General features: G+C 39.7%; 1 protein-coding gene across 2 annotated transcripts in view; it reads left to right on the forward strand.

Moving 5' to 3' along the window:
- ITGAE (integrin subunit alpha E) overlaps positions 1-21,278 on the forward strand; it is an 84,311-nt gene that overhangs the window by 56,516 nt on the left and 6,517 nt on the right. For both annotated transcript variants that reach the window (XM_075196942.1, XM_075196943.1), the window contains 14 exons: positions 5,287-5,427; positions 5,510-5,725; positions 6,019-6,149; positions 6,896-7,020; positions 8,306-8,448; positions 9,512-9,637; positions 10,909-10,982; positions 11,076-11,208; positions 12,907-13,008; positions 14,529-14,608; positions 17,367-17,444; positions 18,140-18,212; positions 18,296-18,403; positions 18,981-19,043. In XM_075196942.1, coding sequence (XP_075053043.1) covers positions 5,287-5,427; positions 5,510-5,725; positions 6,019-6,149; positions 6,896-7,020; positions 8,306-8,448; positions 9,512-9,637; positions 10,909-10,982; positions 11,076-11,208; positions 12,907-13,008; positions 14,529-14,608; positions 17,367-17,444; positions 18,140-18,212; positions 18,296-18,403; positions 18,981-19,043 — 1,593 coding nt within the window. The remainder of the gene's footprint in view (positions 1-5,286; positions 5,428-5,509; positions 5,726-6,018; positions 6,150-6,895; positions 7,021-8,305; positions 8,449-9,511; positions 9,638-10,908; positions 10,983-11,075; positions 11,209-12,906; positions 13,009-14,528; positions 14,609-17,366; positions 17,445-18,139; positions 18,213-18,295; positions 18,404-18,980; positions 19,044-21,278) is intronic.

Below are 21,278 nucleotides of genomic sequence, written 5' to 3' on the forward strand. Positions count from 1 at the left end.
GGATATTTGAATGCTGGAAAAGAACATAAAGGGCCTGATACAATTTTGGACAAATTTGCACCCCGAACGCATGAAAAGAGCATTGACTTGTCCATGCTCAGTCAGATGCATCACACAGTACACCCAGCTCAACAAGACGAGCATGTCTTGGGAAACTAGTGTAGGGTTGAGATGTGTCCTGACTAGTTAATGCACAAATGGCATTACACTATTTGTTGCCAATATTATAATGTAATTATTTGTCATATGCACAGCAGAGAATAATGTTTGGACAGTGTCATTTATAAGGGCAAAAGTTACATTTACAATGTAAAATATAATAAATGCAAACACAAATACGAAATGCAAATACAGAATCATTTCAACTAAATTAAGTTAAATTAAATACAAACATCTGTAATTTTCCCATTTAAAATCCTTTTTGAACACCGTCCAAATGGAAATATCAAATATGTAATGTGAATTGATGGCTGTGACTACATATACTATAGCAACATCACTAATGCATTAAGTACCAGCAGGAGAGGTCATTCTGCAATCATCCAATCTGACGTTTGTGATGACAATTGGTTTCATAAGTAAGTGTATTTATACCATCCCTCCAGCTCCTACCAAAGTTATGGATTTTGGTTCTATCCTCCAATGTGTAATATTAATAAGTTAATCTCCTGCTCTTCCATGTGCCCACAGTTTTGAAGAATGAATGCAATAGGTGCACCTAAAGATACGTGTTATGATTCCTAGTAAACTCATGAAGCGGCCACGGAAGTATAATACAAATGTCTTTATTCCGGCAAAATATATGAGCACAGAATCAGTTCAAAGAACATGCAGGTTTTCATAAATAGGTATAACTCCCAACATAGATATGAACAGGTGTGGCCAAGGTCACAACGGGAGATCAAGTATCAGCAGAACCAAACTAGAACAGGGGGACACAAGCAGCAGCCAGGTATACACGGATGAACTGCACTGAGCACAGGTTGAGGCAGGTATAAGGAGCTGAGAGCCAGGTGCAGTTCTAATTGGCAAGGAGGTTAACCCCTTCAGGCATGGTGCAAGCTCAGGAGCAGAACAGCAGCACCTCTGGTGGATTAAAGCCGGTACTGCTGCCACATATAAAACATAGGCAGCGTCGTAACAATAAATATATGAATGTTTTGCTTGTTGCAATTTGTCACCATTTTACATTAACAGGTAGTAGACAAAGGAGAGAATTGTGCAAAGTACATCCATGGCAATTCCTTCTTCACAGATATAGCTCATGCAGTGAGCAAGTAAAGAGAACCAGTCAAAAATGTGTAATTTTCTGATGCTAAAAACAGGGGCGGTTGGAAACTTAAAATGGCCATGGAAATTTCTGAAAGTGGCCATGTGTAGGCGTGACCAAATCAACTCTATTCAGGGACACCACAAATGCAGGCAGGGCTAGTACACTGTTAGCACGCTGTTAGTCCTAGCCCCATTGGTTATAAATGAGACCAATGCAACACAATGGTAGGCAGATTCACAGCAACAGCAGGTGTAGCCTCTCACAGTAGTATGGAGCTAACACACAAGTAGGCAAAGCACTGTACTGGTAGGCAGAGCAAACTCAAGTAGGCAGAATCAGCACACTAGTGGGTGGAGTAAACACATCACTTATGTGAGTTGTGCAGCTTAACCCAGCAGCAGGAAGATGCCAGGCTTAGCATTCATGGGGTACTAGTTTGGTCTGGAAAATCCTTGGTATTGCATGAAGCCTAGCCACCATCAGATAGATCCTTCTAACTAGGGCTCATCCACTGTCAATCTCCCACTGGTTCTAAAGCCTTCCAAGCAGTAGAAAAAAAAAGGAATTTAGGGTCCAATGGTAATGGGTATGCCCTTACCCCCAAGAAGGTGTTCCAATGACTTCTGTACCTCTTTTCGATTGCAGGTGTTGCTTTCCAAGCTAAAAAGCATAATTATAAATCTAACTGTGATTATTTGTAAACCCTAGCATCAGCAATTCAAAAAAATGCCTTTTCTGTTCAAATTAATGTAAAATACTCCCACGAAAATGTATTGCAACACAAAACAGGTAATATACCACTTTGCATGATAATTCAGTATCAGTGATATATGTATATATATATATATATATATATATATATATATATACATATATATACATACTGTATATACATATAGTATGTGTATATATATATATATATATATATATATATACACATATATATATATATATATATATATATATATATATACATATACTGTATATACATATAGTATGTATATATATATATATATATATATATATATATATATATATATATATATATATATATATATATATATATATATATATAATACAGTGAGCATCCTAGTGACCTCCATACAATACTACCTTCCTAATGAACAATATGCAATACAGAAAGTACTCTAGTGACCAATATACAAGAAAGCATCCTAGTATCTACCATACAATACAGAGTGCACACTAGTGAACGCTGTATTATATAGAGATCATTTTGGTAACCACAATACAATACAGAGAGCATTCTAGTAACCACTATATAAACTACAGCATTTTTGTAACTGACACACAATATCATCCTCTCATCATTAATTAACTTCTCCTAAATATCATTGGCTCCTTCAGTATGATCATAACAACCTCATTCAACATAATTAAACCCTCTATAACCATCAACTCTCTCTCATCCCTTATTATTATTAAATAACCCCAAATTATTTTTTTTCATATTCATTAGCTCCCTCATTGCCTCCTTCCATATCTTCAAAAGAACCCCTTCATTGTAATGAGCTCAATTAAGATAATTAACCCATTTAATCGCATAAACAAAACCAATCATTAACTAACCACTTTATTCTCTACATTAGCTTCCTTCAATTAAACTCATTCCTACCTACTCCCCTCACCTGTTGCTGATCCTATTCCTCCCCTCGCCTGTTGCTGATCTTATTCCTCCTCTCACCTGTTGCTGATCCTATTCCTCCCCTCACCTGTCGCTGATCCTATTCCTCTCCTCGCCTGTTGCTGATCCTATTCCTCCTCTCACCTGTTGCTGTTCCTATTCCTCCCCTCACCTGTTGCTGATCCTATTCCTCCCCTCACCTGTTGCTGATCCTATTCCTCCCCTCGCCTGTTGCTGATCTTATTCCTCCTCTCACCTGTTGCTGATCCTATTCCTCCCCTCACCTGTCGCTGATCCTATTCCTCTCCTCGCCTGTTGCTGATCCTATTCCTCCTCTCACCTGTTGCTGTTCCTATTCCTCCCCTCACCTGTTGCTGATCCTATTCCTCCCCTCACCTGTTGCTGATCCTATTCCTCCCCTCGCCTGTTGCTGATCCTATTCCTCCCCTGGCCTGTTACTGATCCTATTCCTCCCCTGGCCTGTTGCTGATCCTGTTCCTCCCCTTGCCTGTTGCTGATCCTATTCCTCCCCTCGCCTGTTGCTGATCCTATTCCTCCCCTCGCCTGTTGCTGATACTATTCCTCCCCTTCCCTGTTGCCGATCCTATTCCTCCCCTCGCCTGTTGCTGATCCTATTCCTCCCCTCGTCTGTTGCTGATCCTATTCCTCCCCTCGCCTGTTGCTGATCTTATTCCTCCTCTCACCTGTTGCTGATCCTATTCCTCCCCTCACCTGTCGCTGATCCTATTCCTCTCCTCGCCTGTTGCTGATCCTATTCCTCCTCTCACCTGTTGCTGTTCCTATTCCTCCCCTCACCTGTTGCTGATCCTATTCCTCCCCTCACCTGTTGCTGATCCTATTCCTCCCCTCGCCTATTGCTGATCCTATTCCTCCCCTCACCTGTCGCTGATCCTATTCCTCCCCTCGCCTGTTGCTGATCTTATTCTTCCCCTCACCTGTTGCTGATCCTATTCCTCCCCTCACCTGTTGCTGATTCTATTCCTCCTCTCACCTGTGGCTGATCCTATTCCTCCTCTCGCCTGTTGCTGATCCTATTCTTCCCCTCGCCTGTTGCTGATCTTATTCTTCCCCTCACCTGTTGCTGATCTTATTCTTCCCCTCACCTGTTGCTGATCCTATTCCTCCCCTCACCTGTTGCTGATTCTATTCCTCCTCTCACCTGTGGCTGATCCTATTCCTCCTCTCGCCTGTTGCTGATCCTATTCCTCCCCTCGCCTGTTGCTGATCTTATTCCTCCCCTCACCTGTTGCTGATCCTATTCCTCCCCTCGCCTGTTGCTGATCCTATTCCTCCCCTCGCCTGTTGCTGATCCTATTCCTCCTCTCACCAGTTGCTGATCCTATTCCTCCTCTCGCCTGTTGCTGATCCTATTCCTCCCCTCACCTGTTGCTGATCCTATTCCTCCTCTCACCTGTTGCTGTTCCTATTCCTCCCCTCACCTGTTGCTGATCCTATTCCTCCTTTCACTCACCTGTTGCCTATCTGATATTTCTTCTCTGTGTTGCTGCCACACAGTGTGGTCATGGTTGAGGCAGTGCTGCTGTGCCATGTTAGAAGGAGGAGCCACCAGAGAGGGTCCATTTGCTGTAGCAATAGGCTTCACGGACTCTACAAAGAAAGCGATTAATCGCTTTATCCATGAGGCCATGGACCGCCTGCCATTCCGGCCCCCACACCCCCAGGTGAAAAAGAAATATTTTGAAAAATTGGATTAAAAAACAAAAAGACATTAGACGGCTTCCAGGTGGTCCCATGAGTCTACCGGTCTAACAGGAAAAGTCACCCACTGCATGAGAAAATCCTCGCTAAATGCATAGTCCCCAGTAATTTAAGTTCAATAGAATATCTTGCAACAACAAATCTAACTTTTACTTTTGGATGCTAAATAAAGGACATTATTGTAGCTTGCACACATCTAACTTGGAACACTCGGATCCAGTCAGCACCTTCCAGCAGAAACAGAATTTTGCTTCCTTTCCACTCCCCACCATCTTGACACAATATCCAATGTGCTTGTCTGTAAAACTGAGCTCTGCACAAAACATGAGCACAAAGTCACAAAAAGTATAACATTGCTTTAGTGCTGTGGGTCTGTATTTTACTGCTTTTGTAAATTACTTTTTTATTACTCCAATGATACATTTTAGAAGCAGGTTGGCCTTAGTCCTGCACATTATTTACATTTATGTACTGTGTTTCTACCTTATGGCAGCACAAAATAACAACTGAATTACAAATCTTAAAATATGTTGGGGTATTATACTTGTTGTTGGGTGGTGTTTATTAATAAGCAGACGGAACAGGTCAGTGTTCTCATTCCAGTTCTCATATTGCTTCCATAAAACAGCTTGGGTCCTACTTCGGACATCAAGTTTGCACTCTCGATGTCAAATTAGATGGCTACACAAACTTCCTGCTGGTGGGGGCACCATTTTACCATGTCAAAGGTGAAGAAGGGAGAGTCTACATTTATAAGCTTGGCACTAAGGTAAAAACCTATCAGTGAGCAATGTGATTACATTTCATCTATAAAATGATAACGTCTTTGCAATAAACATATTTTTTAACAGGGCAAATTTAGACTAGATTCAAAACTGGAACAACAATACTATCCATTTGCAAGGTTTGGCTACTGCATAGCTAAGATTGGTGACATCAACCAAGATGGATATCAAGACATTGCCATAGGAGCACCTCTTGAAGGCCATCTTGAAGACCCAGAGTCATTTGGAAGTGTTTACATTTACAACAGTAACTCTTATGGAATCCATGCCATACCCTCTCAGGTATGCACAAACATAATTATTATACAAGGGGTGGGCAACCAGTAACTCTCCAGTTGCTATAAAACTCCAAGTGCCAACACGGCCTATCCGTAATTCAAACAGACAGTGGTGGTAGCATTGACAACACCATTGCCTAGTTGTAATAAGCACATGGTAGATGGAGAGAGGAGGGCAGTGCTAGACTGTACCCCAAGTAAGAAGCACTTTGTACAGTACTGTAATTTAGTGGATTCCAGCCAGAATTTTAAATATAAAACATATGTGTTATATAACATTTTTTAACTCCATTATAGAGAATTAGAGCTACAGATCTCAAGCAAAAGCTTCAGTTCTTTGGCCAGTCAGTTGACGGGGGCTTGGATCTAACCGGAGATGGATATCCCGACATATCAGTTGGATCATTAAGAAATGTTATGGTACTTCGGTAAGCTAAATAAACTTTGCAATGTACTGCTTAAAAACAGGTGAGCAGATAGAAATCTTAAAGGAGTTTCCCTTCTCCCCACCCCTTATAGCTCATTTAAATAACCTACTTGCTTAACCTTAATATTGCATCTGAGATTTTTGTACAGAGATTGGTACATAATTGTGACTATCTGGTTATACGTATGCGATGCCCGTCAGCCTAAGTACACAATTACGGGCCTGATTCATTAAGGATCCTAACTTAAAAAGCTTCTTATTTAAGTCTCCTGGGCAAAACCATGTTACTATGCAAGGGGTGCAAAGTAGTATTCTGTTTTGCACATAAGTTAAATACTGACTGTTTTTTTCATGTAGCACACATATATCAACTTTAAATTTCAGTGTACAAATAAGCTATCAAGTATTTGTGTGTTACATGAAAAAACAGTCAGTATTTAACTTATATGCAAAACAGAATACTATTTTGCACCCCTTGCATTGTAACATGGTTTTGTCCAGGAGACTGAAATAAGAAGTTTCTTAAGTTAAGATCCTTAATGAATCAGGCCCTACACTTTTTCAAAAGAAACCATCTTGCCACGTAAAGCCTGATGTAATCGCACAAGTTCCAGCGTGAAAGCAGTAATTTTGATTAACAACAAGACTGTGTTGTCTGAGTGCAAATGATCTCCTCAACCATTTATTTCTTGTTTAAATTTAATTAGTAAAAATCTTAAACATTCATATTTTGTTTATTCCCTACAGGTCTCGCCCAGTGGTTACAGTGCAGGCCACTCTGCATTTTCAACCTGATAAAATTCCTCTCATCTACACAAATAAAACTCTGCAGGCTACTCTGTGCTTTACCATAACACCATTCAATAAGCCAGGTAAATGCAGGCATGTTTCATAAATACATTGAAAGGAAGGTACAGACTTATAAATACAATGAAAGGAAAGTACAGACTTGTAAAATGACATAATGTTTATGGAGAAATTACTATTTTTAACATTACTCTTATTTACTTCCTTACTTGGTATCTCAGAGGTGTTGCTAGGTTGTAAAATTACCCTAGGTCCTGAACAGGCAACTGAGATCCAAGCTCACCAAACTCATAGTCGCATCTATTATGTACATTGTATAAGGTTACAATTGATTTTTTTTTAATTACATTGAAATGGGGGCCTGCACGTTCACGTTCAGTCCAGTAGGGGCATGAATGCATCAATGAAGCCTTGGCTGCATCATCAGGTATGCATCTTATGAGACTTATTATTTCCAGGTCCCTAGAAACTGGTGTAAAGGTATGTGCTGATTAGGATGACAACACCAACATGTATCTTTACTGTTTAATAAAAATAATGAAATTAATAAGCATTCCCCCCCCTGAAGCATGCCCACGGCTGCCAGTGGTTGCGTAATCATGTTGAAGCTTTTGGAACTTCATGTGTCAGCATGCCCTGGCAGACGGAACCTGCTGAAACATGTAGTTCTACAATAGTATCAAACAGAAAAAAGAGAGAAGAAGAAAGTGTTTGTGTTGAAAAAGTTATATTGCTAAAGAGGCATGGAGACTGGATACCTTACAAACCATTGTGCACTGTTACTGTCTGGGGGTAACCTGAATAGACAAAGTAATTTATAGCAACAAAAAAGCAAAAATGCATTGTACACATGTTATAATTAGGTAGAGTGTGAATCTGTATGAAGTCTCCAATATGGAATACAGGGGAGGTAAGTAATTCATAGGAACTGGCTTTTTTATTGTGAAAGCAGAGGCCTGGGGTCCTCCAAAGTAAAAAAATATTGTCCAACAGATTACAGAATGTCATGACTTTAACAGGTCATTTCCGAATATGCAAAACAAGCCTTTTTTTTGCTGTTTTCTATTTTGTGCGCAAGAGTGCAAATTTGGTTTGTGCCAGATTGTGGGCAAGCAATTATGTGTGCTGTGGAAAATACATACGTGTATTTGTGCAAATAGCAATGCTTTCCATGTCCGCATGTTTTGCACATTGGTCAGCTTTGCTGCATGTATGCACTTTCTGCATGTGCGCATATTTTGCACACTAGTAAGTAGCCTTTAGCAAGTCTGATATACCTGTAGAGATATGGACATCCTGATACACCCTGAACTGAGTTTACTTAATCCACACTCCTGTGACTACTTTCAGAATTGATGACATCTTCTCTTCATTACAACCTGGAGTTGGATGTCTTCATGGAGGAGAAGCGAATTGCTTTTCTGGATAAAAGTTCTAGCAAAGGAATTCTTCCTATTAAAGACAAGTGTGCAGCACATATGCTGACTGTACTGGTAATTAATCGCTGTCATAATATATATACTGTGTATGTGGTATATTATAAAATATTTATGCTATAGATATTCTATTTTCAATTATACTGAAACTGGAATGGGTTTATCTTTGGTTATAGTATTACAGAATTTGAAGTTAGCCAATTACATAAATGGAGGCAGACATCTTGTGGACTTAATTAATATTCAAGAGAATGCCCTAGAAGCAAGGGACATCACTGAGGCATGAGGTTCTTTTGCCCCATGGGAGGTCTCTGTCCTCCCTGAGCTCGCTTTAGGACAAGTATGTTATGGTTTGACAGGTGTACTGCACCAGTCAATCCCTCCACCAGCCAGTGTCTTCTGAGCGGGCACCAGCCACAAAATGGCTGCCTTGTCTGTGTGTGGTGCCCTTTAAAGGTAAAATTCACTGGTAGCATAAAGGTTAATATTTTTTTGTAGCCTGAGGCTGCAGGAAAAGTTTCAGTGCTTCACTAAACATCTTATTAATCAGTAACAGGGACAGTGAATTTTGCAGAGATTGACGTATGTGAGTTCCGAACATAGACGTAAACATTTTGCCACAGAAATGCAGTTTGTCGATGTTAGTAGTAAATACAAAAGTCACATTAGCCTATTTATACACAACAATGTAATGAAGTGTCACATGCACAATAGATAATAGTATCTTGACAGGTGAGCTTATTAATAAACATGAATGTTGAATTTTTAAAATACCATTCTGTCCTGCAGTAGTATCAAATCCCATAAGGACACTGTCCACTATTAATTGTCAAAGTATAAATCATTACAATAATGTGAAGGCATGGTGGGTTAATAACTTTACTTTCCATAAGAACTGTATTGGAATGCCAAAGTACAGTAAATAAATATATAAATATATATATATATATATATATATATATATATGCTGTATATAATCTGAGATTTATTTCAATCATGGGGTTTAGGTCCTGGACTATATATAATCTTTATGGATTTAGTGGTTAATACAGTCTATTTCATCATCTGTTTTTTTTTTTATTGTACTCAAAATGTGTTACTTTTCCTTTTTACTTTACAGCCGTGTAATTATGACTGTTTCAGCGATATAGTAGTTAACATATCCTACACGCTGGGTTCACCCATGCACATCGATCTACCATCACCAATACTGGATTTTTATGACAAACAGTACACCCAGGTTAAGGTACAGTATTACCAAAGAAATGAACTAAACAATTATTTTTTTTAAAAAGCAATTACATATCAGATTGCCCAAAAGGCAACAGGAGACCAAATAATCATATATTCTTCTTCTTCTTACTAATTAGTAAGTGGGAATATAAAGCTTATGGCACTTTATGTGCTCATTCAATGGATGTAGTGGACTGTTCATACAATATGTTTTGACATTGGTCACACTACAGCACTGTTTTGGTGAGCAAGCCCTAACTTAACCTAAAAGTTTTACATTTGTAATTTTTAGTAGCTCTATTTTATAAACCAACTTTTTTTTAATTTTTTTGTGGTTCTTTAAAAGTTATTCTCTTAAATATTTTTCTATAGCCTATTAGGAACATTTTAAAGGAAAAATGCAGGTAGGCCAGTGACCCAACCCAATATAGCCCACTATGGGACCGGCCCAGGGAGCAGATGCCCCCCAGCCCACCCAGCACCTGTACGTAAGGACCGCTAACCCCCTTACTGTACTCTGGATATGCCAGCACACCCCTTCAATCCCACTGTTGCATCTCTTAATCTTTTAAATGTGGGTATGCTGATGTAATATAGCCTCAATGCTAATTAATGAAGTACTGTCAGCTGGAGGGGTCAATATGTAATCAGCCAATCAGAAGCATTTAGTGCTGCTGATAGTCATCATCATCATCATCATCATCAATGCATATGGTTGTACCAGCTTTTAGCGCATGCAAGAGATATGCTTCCTGAAAGGCGTATTTGCCAATGCACCCATATCTAATTATGAACACGCCTTTACTGTTGCCAAGTTACCCTTGCTGCCCATGCCCACGCACGCTCAAGCCAGAAGGAGACACAAGTCAATAGTAGACAAAAAATGTATATATGGACGAATGAGTATACATTTGTGGTGCAGCATATTGTGCATCACAGACGTGCGTATCTCACCCAAAAATATTGACAGATGTGCAACTCTACATGCGGCCCAAAATGGTGCCACAAACATGAATGTATAAGATCTTACTCATGGAATCTGCGTAGGCTAAAATGTAAAAAATGGTCCGACGTGCACATTTCACAAACCCACTGAAGGTTTTAACGCTTTTAGAATTATACCGTGGATTATGAAAACTATTTTACCTCTTTCACTTTTACCCATCTAAAGAAGTTCTTGCAACAAGAAAAATGTGTACTCTTGTATTAGTTTCCCCATTATCAACACTTAATGTAATGTTTCCAGTTCTGCTGACAACTAACTTTGTTGCTGTATTGATGTAGCTACCATATGAAAAGGACTGCAGAAACAAGACAACATGCGTTCCAGATCTGAAACTGACAACACGTCTATCTAGGTGAGAGAAGACAAATTCCTGTAATCTAAATGATTTATAAAGACTCTGTTTTTCAATGTATTGATGATGACCATGTTTTATGTCTTGTTTCAGACAGGAACTAGTTGTTGGAAATACCAAGGATCTGACTATGACACTTTCCCTTGAAAATGCTGGCGATGATTCATACATGACAAATGTGACACTAATATACCCTGAAAACCTGCACTTTACTATGATTAAACCGGTAAATGCAAATTAAACACATAGCCGCCATATTATAATATAGTACTGTGGAAAGAGCAGAGAATAAATAATGTCTATGAATAGTTTATGTAGGGTGTATAACCAGAGGTGGGACTACAGTCACTGCACCGTGTGCAGCAGCAACAGGGCCAGAAGGTGAAACGGACGATCAAAGCCTGACTTCCCTTCCCAGGCCCTCTGCTCTGCAGGGCTGGCACATGGCACATGTAACATGAGTTTTATAGGTGTCCCCCATCTTCTCCTTGGCACATGTTATAAAACCCGTATAACAATGCTTATAAAGTGCAACATTTATTGGAGTAACTCTCATTTTATAAATACCTAGTTGTGGGTGGTAGGAACTACAAAGCTGCATTCCTTACATCATCATTGCCCTATGTCCTAGAGACAACAGTGGCAAGGGTTGCAGGGAATGATATTTCCCTGTATAGATTGCTTGTATAAATACTATGCTTTACTATAGCTGTATTGTCATAGTTGCCTACTCTCCCGGAAAGTCTGGGAGACTCCCGAATGTTTAGGAGTTCTCCCAGACTCCCAGGAGAGCAAGGCAACCTCCCAGATCCCAGCTAGCTCTGTAGGTTAAATGGAGTGGGTGGGGCTTAGTGAAGCAAATCATGCTTCATCGTGGCCCCGCCCTTTGCTGTTATAGGTCGAAATGGCAATGATAGTTTAGGGGCGGGGCCAATGACACCCACCAGCCCCCCAGAAAAAAAAATTCAAAAGTAGACAAGTATGGGTATTGTAGAAAATTAACTTTCAAATTAATTAGGCTTAAAAAATGTTCCCAAATATCTCTGGCATGCCAATGTATATCATAATGTGCTTTCCACAATACAAAATAATAATAATAAAATACAAATGGCTTCTAAATCTACAGAATTAGAGCATTAAGTTACATTTCTTGTGAAACTAATAGACAATATGTTTGGGTTTTCCTGATATTCTCTTCTGTTTCCCTTTGTTCTTTGTTTTGGGTGAATTTAACAATACAGCTGAGGGGTGGAGTTAAGAAGCTTATTGTTATGTCATGATGTGTAAATAATAAAGGAAATGGTAAAATAATAATAATAATAATAATAATAATAATAATAACAACAACAATATTAGTAATAAGTATTGTTGTTGCTGTTATTATTACTATCCATGTGTGACAACATATTCCACATGGCTTTACAATCTACTATATAAATACCTAGTGGCGTGTGTGAAAAAAAAACAAAAAAAACCTGCAGCGCCACCTGCTGGGCAGAGTTATACACTGACCTATATATTTCTTGAAGGAGAAGTGACAGTTGGGAGTGGTTGGTGGTTGCCAGGGGTGACAGTGGGGAGTTTTTAACACCTTAAGTAGCTTGATGAAGGATGTGGCGATGAAGATGAAGGATGAGGTGATGGAGAAAAATGATTAGGTGGTGACATGTGGACAAAACCACGTTAAAAAAGGGCGCTTGCGTCGGGAAGTAACGCTCTTCCCCTGAGGAGGCCTGGGCTAGGCCCAAATGCATGACAAGAACCTTTTTAACACCTTAAGTAGCTTGATTTGACTAGAATGCATGAGTATCATGCACGGGTTAACTTGTCACTGAATAAGAAGAGAAGATTGGATATGTCAAGTTGCTTTCTGTTTAATAATTTACTTTTTTTCTGATAAGGTTTATGTCTTTTTTTCTTTTAGCCTAATAACCCGGGTGTGAAGTGTTCTGTTCCCAAAACCATTCAATCATCTAACTCCACAATGAGCTGTAGTATTAGACATCCTGTCTTCAAAGCTTCTACTGTAAGTTTAACTAGTACAGTCAGCTAAAAATCATATAACTATAAATGTACACATTACTGCACAGTGCTGACTGGAAGGTGCTGGCTTCTGCTGTGACATATGTAGGCAACTACTTTGTTAGCTAAAAGAATGCAGCTCATTTTTGCCTCAGTCATGTGACTAGTTTATAGCAAATTGATGGGCTGAATATTGATTTAGTACATAAATAACTGCTTCTACATTTTGTATGTCAATGGTCCACTTCATTATACTTTTTATTTCCCATTTAATGCCTTTAACAACACTGCTTTTAGTTTGAGCTAAATTCAAAGGAAGAATACAACACAATGCAGACAATACCAAATTGCAATATGTAGCGTGTTGTCAAAGGGACACTTTAAATACCATGTTTAAAGAGCAGTGTCCTATTGCTTCAAATTGATATGAATGAGATAATGATATTATGCTGAGAGAATGTCACACAAACACTTTGGACGCACATTGCAGTTATTAAAACACAGGCAGCAGTATTTCAAGCAGGTCAGTACAAAATTCTCCAATTGGAATCCATTTTATATCAGAAGATCCTGTCACATAGAGTTTAGCCTTGGTAAAATCTGTGGGGCCACAATGACAACCAGCCCAAGGCCGGTCGGCACAGGGCTTAATTCCATAGGGGGACCGGGCTAGCAAAGATAAATCTGGACCCCCATGCCCTCTGTGATTGACCAGCCCAGTGCTGAATAGCACTGAGCACTTCTAAAGCTGTAAAGCACTATTGTGAAAATGTGTCCGTGGGCCACTACTCTAAAAGATGAACATTAAAGCTATGTGACAACCAAGCATATATGAACATTGTTTGTAACCTATCCACTTGTGAGCTAGAGATATCCTCTGACATGTACTATATCAATTCAGATTGAAAAAAATTAGAGCTCTCACATCTCCTTCCCTTGTCTATTAACTGCAATAGAGCTTGGCAGGCTAATAAGACTATGGTTAGTTTTTAATATGTTATAGAAATACTGTTCCTCTCTACAAGCACAGATAACCCCCCCTAAATAGTGGAGAGAAGCTAGTCATTTCACATTTTGTTTTCAACTTTAAGGGCTTGCCCACAGTAGGTTTAATAATCGCTTTACAAGTATTAAGTATTATTTACAAGTATTAAGGATATGCGGAATGTGTGTCTGCCTATTTTAAAGCTCACAGCCTTTGATTTAGCTATTCAAGTAATAGGTGAAACGCACATTAAATGCATTTTTTTCTCTTTAATTGTAACTGACAAATATCTCTTCCATTTGTGTGTAGTGTGTGAGTGTACTGGGATATCCTGGGGTGCTGGGAAGTGTATTGGAAATGCATGGATACTGATAGGATTTCCCTTGATCCCTAATGATCAGTAATTAGGCTATAACCTATTCAATTTCTTATGGTAATTTTGTATCCCCACAGTTTATTTTAGTGATGTTAATGTTCCACCTTAATTAAAGGATTTACATTACTCTGCAGTAATAATATTGATTTATTTTTTCACAAAGGAGTCATTTTCTATCATCTGGCAACTAAATGAAAGGAAGTTTTCTACTGCAAAGGCAATCATTTATACTGTGGTTGACAAGTAAGTGAAATTCACTGGACAAAAATTCCAATAATGCTAGTTGCTTACCGGATATTTTTAAAGAATGTATATGCTGATAAAGATAACACATGACAAACCCGTGATCAGACTTGAGTTGTCAACTTCAAGGTTCTGAAGCCCAAAGATTTGTACCATTACAAAAATGGGTTTTAGGATGTTATATATATATATATATATATATATATATATATATATATATATATATATATATATATTACTCCTCAACCCAATAAAACAACCAACAGTGCAGGTAAAGAACACTGATCCTGCTAGACCGAAAGAAACAAATGCTGTTTTCCTTATCAAACCTTGCTGATGATGGGTAGGAGATTGAATGCTTACCATTTGCATTGATTGCTCCCATTTATCTGTTGACGTAAAAACACATTGGGCCTGATTCATTAAGGAAAGGAAAGCAAAAAAATTAGTAACGTTGAACCTTGGCAAAACCAGTTACAATGCGATGCAACTGGACAAACTCGCATTGGTTTCATCCCAATTGGTGCACAGGTATCTGAATAACCGGACCGACAAAGAAACAAACAGACCAAAGATTTTATATATAAGAAGATGTCATCCAAATCCATCCAGTGGAAGGCCCAGTAAAGGCTCCCTGTGTCAAAGCTCTGCCCAGCGTACACCAATAGGAGATCTGACCAGGAGCCCCCCCTCTCCATTAGGTATCCCAGGCCAATTGCCAACTCTCTGTGAAATTTTCATTTAAATCCATCCAGTGGAAGGCCCCGAACAGGTTCCCTGGGTCAAAGCTCTGCCCAGCGTACGCCAACAGGAGGTCCGACCTGGACCTCAACCCTCTAGTATGTCTTCTGGGATCCAATCTTACCACTCTGTGAAGTTTTTGTCCAAATCCATCCAGTGGAAGGCTCAGAACAGGCTCCCCGGGCCAAAGTTCTGCCCAAAAAATGATGTTTTCAATATTTGTCCCTCTGTCGCTTTGTTGCATTGTTGCTATGTGGTCTAATATCTTACTTTTTCGATACTAAATAACTATGCAAGATTTGGCAGCTTTACCATGAGAGCTTTGGAATATATTTGCCAACAAACTTCTTCTTTTATATATATATTTATATTTTAAACCAGCCATATATGTATTAATGATTATTCTGTTTAGAATTTTTCATTTGTTTTATAATATACAATTTTTTGGGTGCCTTCTGATGTGAGCTTATATTGCACATATGCAAGTACTGTTTAGGCATAGTGTACTTACAACCAGATTCAAATCGAAACACATCTTGAGATCCATTTGAATTTGAATACAGTCAGAACTACACTTAAGTTCCATGCCCCTTTTTAAACCACAACTTGTGTGCAAGTTGCATCCTGATCTGAATCAGGCTCCCTGTGTATATTCCATTATTGTAGTGTCCAGCAATGGTGCCCATGCACAAGAATATCTGGCCACTTCACACTCAGTCTAAATATCTGGAGCCTGTGGAGCACAATTAGTGCAAATAGAAAAAGACCACACACACACACAATTATATTGCATTTTCTGTCAATCACTATTAACATATATGAGATCCCAATCAGATGGTTATTGGGATCATGGAACATCTTGGACACACACATACTGCAATTTGTGGCAGATTAGGTCTGCAGAGGCTACTTGGCTGCCTAGATTGTAGTGAGAATTAAGGTTTGCTAAATCTTTGACGAACAAATGACCTAGTGCAATAGGTAGGGCCAATACAAGTATATTCTATCTAGAGTTAGATCATAAGAATTGAGAATGTGCTTTTTTGTGCAAATTTGGAAATTTAGTTTGTTTGCAATATGTGAGACTTGGATTGTGATTTATAACTAAAGATTATTCATGTACATAGACTTACCCACCATTATACCCTTGTCACGTATGTCCAAAACCCTCTCTTTCTGCCCCTCCCCTTTTCCCTCATCCCTATCCTTCCCTACGCCCTCTTGCTTACAGGTTACAACCTGTTGCTCTGTTTGCTGGAGAAGGGCTCTGGTCATCTTCACAGCAGCTTCCACCTCTGTTGTTCTGTGTGGGAAACAACTCCCACTGACAATGTCATCGGAACGCTGTGGAGACCGCCCACATCATTGAGCGGTAGACTGATCTGCTTCTGTGTGGTGAAGCGCAACTACCTGACCTATCCTCCACCAGTCACCACAGCAGGGTGCTGCTGGTGTGTCTGGTAAAGGAGGAGTGACCATCGCCCGGACTCCCCCACAGCATCTGTGTATCAGGCTAGCAAAGTCTCAGGACAAAATTAGGTATAAATGGCTCCCTGGGTAGATAGGGCTGGTGCTGTGTCCAACGGTGTTATAAACCACCACTGGTAGGTGGTATGCTGAGTTGAGCCAGCCTACTGCAGTTCATAGAATTTGGGCAAATAGTTTTATTTAAAATTATTTGCAAATGTTTTATTTCTGTTTGAAAATGAAAAGATTGCTTAACATTTTTCAGAAGCTTTCTGAAAACCCATTTCTTCCTTTAGAGCTTACCTGATCCCCGATAATACTTTTTACACTAATGCACCCTCACAATTGTCACAATCTTCACTCTAGGCCACATTTGCTCCATCTGCTGTGTCCTCTTCCACTTAGAATGTAAGCTCTCTACAGCGCTGTGGAGCATTGTGGCACCTTACAAATCTACGATAGCAATAATAGTATGGAATGTATAGAATTATTTCTATTTGAGTTTGCACAAGGTTCCTTGATACAGAATTTATAATTTGTCTGGTTTCAGCTTTAACAACGTTTTCGCGCCACTGCTTCAGAAATCCATTCTCCCAGTGAGACATTCCTTCAGCTCTGTGCTCACTACGTAAGTCATTGTAATACTTTTTTCAATACATCTTTTAATTGTGTTGTTACCATTTTATGGTAGTGGCAACATATATATACATTAGTGTGGCAGGAACATTGTGTTTGCATTGCCGGCCATATGCAGGCACGAGAAGAGCAAGTTTGATACTACTGTTACAAATTCATGGAAATAAATAGATTTCTCCTTTTATAGAACAAGTTGAATGTGTGATATATTATGTATGTGTAGGTGTGTTTTGCTTACACTAATTATGTGATACATTCAATTTTAAAATCACTGATGTCTTCCTGCTGGGGTGCAGGTGTTGTTCATTGTGTACATACAGGTGTTTAGATGGATAAGAAGAGCACACTAGATATTTTTCTTTATGTACAACATACTAAAATTTACATGTTGTAGGCTCTGAAGCAAACACAGGTGCATCCCTTTAGGCACTCTGAGAATCAGATTGGAAACCCAAAGAGTACCTTATGGCCCCTTACCAACTGGCATAAAAATGTGCACCCCAGATCTTGGCATTGCACTTATAGGCTTGAAAGCAGTTATTATCAAAGAGCCTATAAGGGAGATTGAGATAAGTAACACACAGTGCCTTAAAGCCACCAGCAGGACAGCCCTACTTTGCTATCTCTTAAACAGACTAATTGCCCGTGCCACTATGACTGCTTATCCAGCTTTTATTTTTGTTGCAGCCAACAAACCCCACTTTATGTGGAGATCCCTCCGGAGCCAGCACAGTATCAAGACATTCAATACACCTTTAATGTAAGTGTGTAAAGGTCTCTACAATGTGTTGATATTTAATGAGATTACATACACGTACTTTACTTATACCATTCTGTCCACAGGTCAATGCAGAGAATCAGTTTGGTGCTGACCTGAGTGTAGAGTTACAGATCCCTATTCAGTTTGTATGTGGTGTTATTTCAGAATTCAAATCTATCCGGAAAACTCAGGTGGGTTCCATGCCAGTCTGAGGTGTGTTTACTAAATGGCAATATCCTGTTACACTCTATTGTATATCATAAATATTATATATCCAAATGTGCTTCATACACTTCAACTACAAATCAGCATCAAGAGAACTCAAAATAAATTGAGTGAATAGTGTGTGCAGTTAAAATGTCCTTACCTTTGTCCAGCAATAAAAGCCCTATAAAAAGGTAATAGACAGCAAATTGCTTACATGTACTTTAAAGAGGAGACAAACTTTTGCAGTCTCCATGGAAAGCTGATGATGTATTACAGGTCATATTACCCTTAATCAAGGCCATATGACCCTTAGTAGAAGGGTTTAAATTACAAACCTGTGGCTGATCTGCCAATTAAGAATAAATCTTAAAGTTATTATGCAGGTGTGGTTATCAGAATATACAACCTCTATATGGTAATACTATACATATTAATTCTGAAGGGAATAATATTAGATTACTTTGCTAGTTATTTCAAAATAAAGCTCATGGTTGTTCTCTTCTGTTTTACATGTGTTTTTCTGTGACAAATTGCTCAATTAGATCATTTATTTGTTTGTAGGACTCAACTCAATGTGAAAAAGAAACCAAGGCCGGTATGTGTGGAAATACACACATAAAAAATGTGAGTTTTACATATGCACAATAGTATTCTTGCACTCATGATAAGTTTGCTTCATGTAATCACACTTACATCATACAACATTTGAAAACAATTTTCTAGGACATTGCTGCTGGTGAAGTCTAATATTATATTCAGATATTGATATACAGGTAGTGGACAAAAAAGTGGAAACACTAATATAAAGTTACTTAATAGGACATTAGGCCATGTGCAGCATCTATGCACCGTGACATTGGGCCAAGCAATGTCTAGAATTGTGCAGGAGGGATGCAGCACCATTTTTCCACAAGAAAATCACTTAAATGACACCTGGGGGTAAATGTATCAAAACAAAATGGTGTCTGTTTGTTTTTTTTAACACAGGAGAGTTAGCTAAAAATGGGAGTGTTTGACATCGCAGCAAATCGCCAGAGATGACCAGCGATTTTTAAGATCAGAGTAAAAATCGCAGTTTAATACATCTGGTGACTTGGAACCTGCGATTTGCCGCGATTTTAAAATGCTGTAAAAAGCGTACCTTGATACATTTATCCTCTGGTGGTGGAATTCCTGAATATCCCATAAATGCTCAATTGGGTGAAGGTCTGGTGACTGAGAAGACCGTGACATATAGAAAATATAAGTGTCATGTTTATTGGGGAAATGCACATGCTCTGTCGGTGGGGGCAATGTTATCCTGGAAGTCGCCCCTCTCATCAGGAAAGAAATACTGTAACATGGGGTGAAGTTGATCACTCAGTACTGTTAAGTAATAATTAGTAATGACCTTGCCTTGCCTAGCCCCCACTCCCACCACTGTTTCTTTTTGCTAGGAGCCGTGTAAGGGGAATAGGTATCAGCACCTTTCAATAAAGTCCATTCTTTTCACTGCTATTGAATAGCATTGGATGGAGTTCTCCTGTCCCGGGCTGCTTTCTCAAACACAGTGAGGTGCAGCTCCCAGAGCTGCCAAGAGAAATTCAGGGCCCCGGTATAACAAATTAATGGGGCCCCCCTTATAGTCGAGTATGGTAAAAAAAAATCCGGCGCAATTTTTTTTGGATGTGTGGTCATGCATTTGGGGGCATGGCAAATGCGCCATTGGGGCGTGGCTAACACATCAAAATCAATAGGCTCTTTTTTAACACCTCTATGACAGATCCCCCCTCGCTTTTTTAACCCCTCTATGACAGCCCCCCCCTCATTTTTTAACCCCTCTATGACAGGCCCCCCCCTCATTTTTTAACCCCTTTATGACAGGCCCCCCCCTCGTTTTTTAACCCCTCTATGACAGGCCCCCCTCATTTTTTAACCCCTCTATGACAGGCCCCCCCCCCTCATTTTTTAACCCCTCTATGACAGACCCCCCCCTCATTTTTTAACCCCTCTATGACAGGCCCCCCTCGTTTTTTAACCCCTCTATGACAGCCCCACCCCTCATTTTTAACGCCTCTATGACAGGCCCCCCCTCGTTTTTTAACCCCTCTATGACAGGCCCCCCCGTTTTCCTCCCTTTACTTACCTTCTCCTTTTCTTCTCTCTGGGTCCTCTCTGCTGCTCTGTGCTCCATTGCTCCAGACTGACTGAATGCTGGGCGTGACATGATGACGTCACACCCGGCATTCAGACACTTTGAATGGAGCACAGAGCAGCAGAGAGGAGGGACGCCGGCGCTGCGATCACGTGAGTATGATTTTTTTATTTTTTTTTTACTACCCTGCTCCCCCCACCAATGACCGAGCCCCCCCTCACCGCAAAAAAAAAAAAAAAGCCAACAGAAAAAATAGTTTAGAAAAAAAACAAAAGGAGCGAGGGCCCGGGCCGGGCCCCCTGGCATGCCCGGGCCCGGGTAATTAGTACGCGCTCCCCCCCCCTCTCGGCAGCCCTGGCAGCTCCCGGCAGCAGGTAATGGTGGAGGGGCCTGTTTGCTGCATTGGGGCAGGACAATCAGAGAGAAAAATTAGAAAAAGGGGACAGCTAAGCAATTTTATGTACTATTTTAACTTCTATCTATATATGCAGTGTTTGTAAGCTGCCAGTTTTAAGAAGCTCAAGATATACTACAATTATGATTAAAGGGAAATATAATTTACAGATCTTGTCCTCTCTTACTTGGTCTCATATTTAACAATTATGGGGGTACTACCTCAGCACCACCCCTCTGCCCCCCTCCTGGACTGGAGCAGGCTGTGAGCTTGTAGTACCGAGAGACAGAGCAGCATCGATGGACAACCTCACCCTGTGCGACAGCTCACA

Source organism: Mixophyes fleayi, chromosome 2 (assembly GCF_038048845.1).
Source record: "Mixophyes fleayi isolate aMixFle1 chromosome 2, aMixFle1.hap1, whole genome shotgun sequence".
NCBI classification, from domain to species: Eukaryota; Metazoa; Chordata; class Amphibia; order Anura; family Limnodynastidae; genus Mixophyes; species Mixophyes fleayi.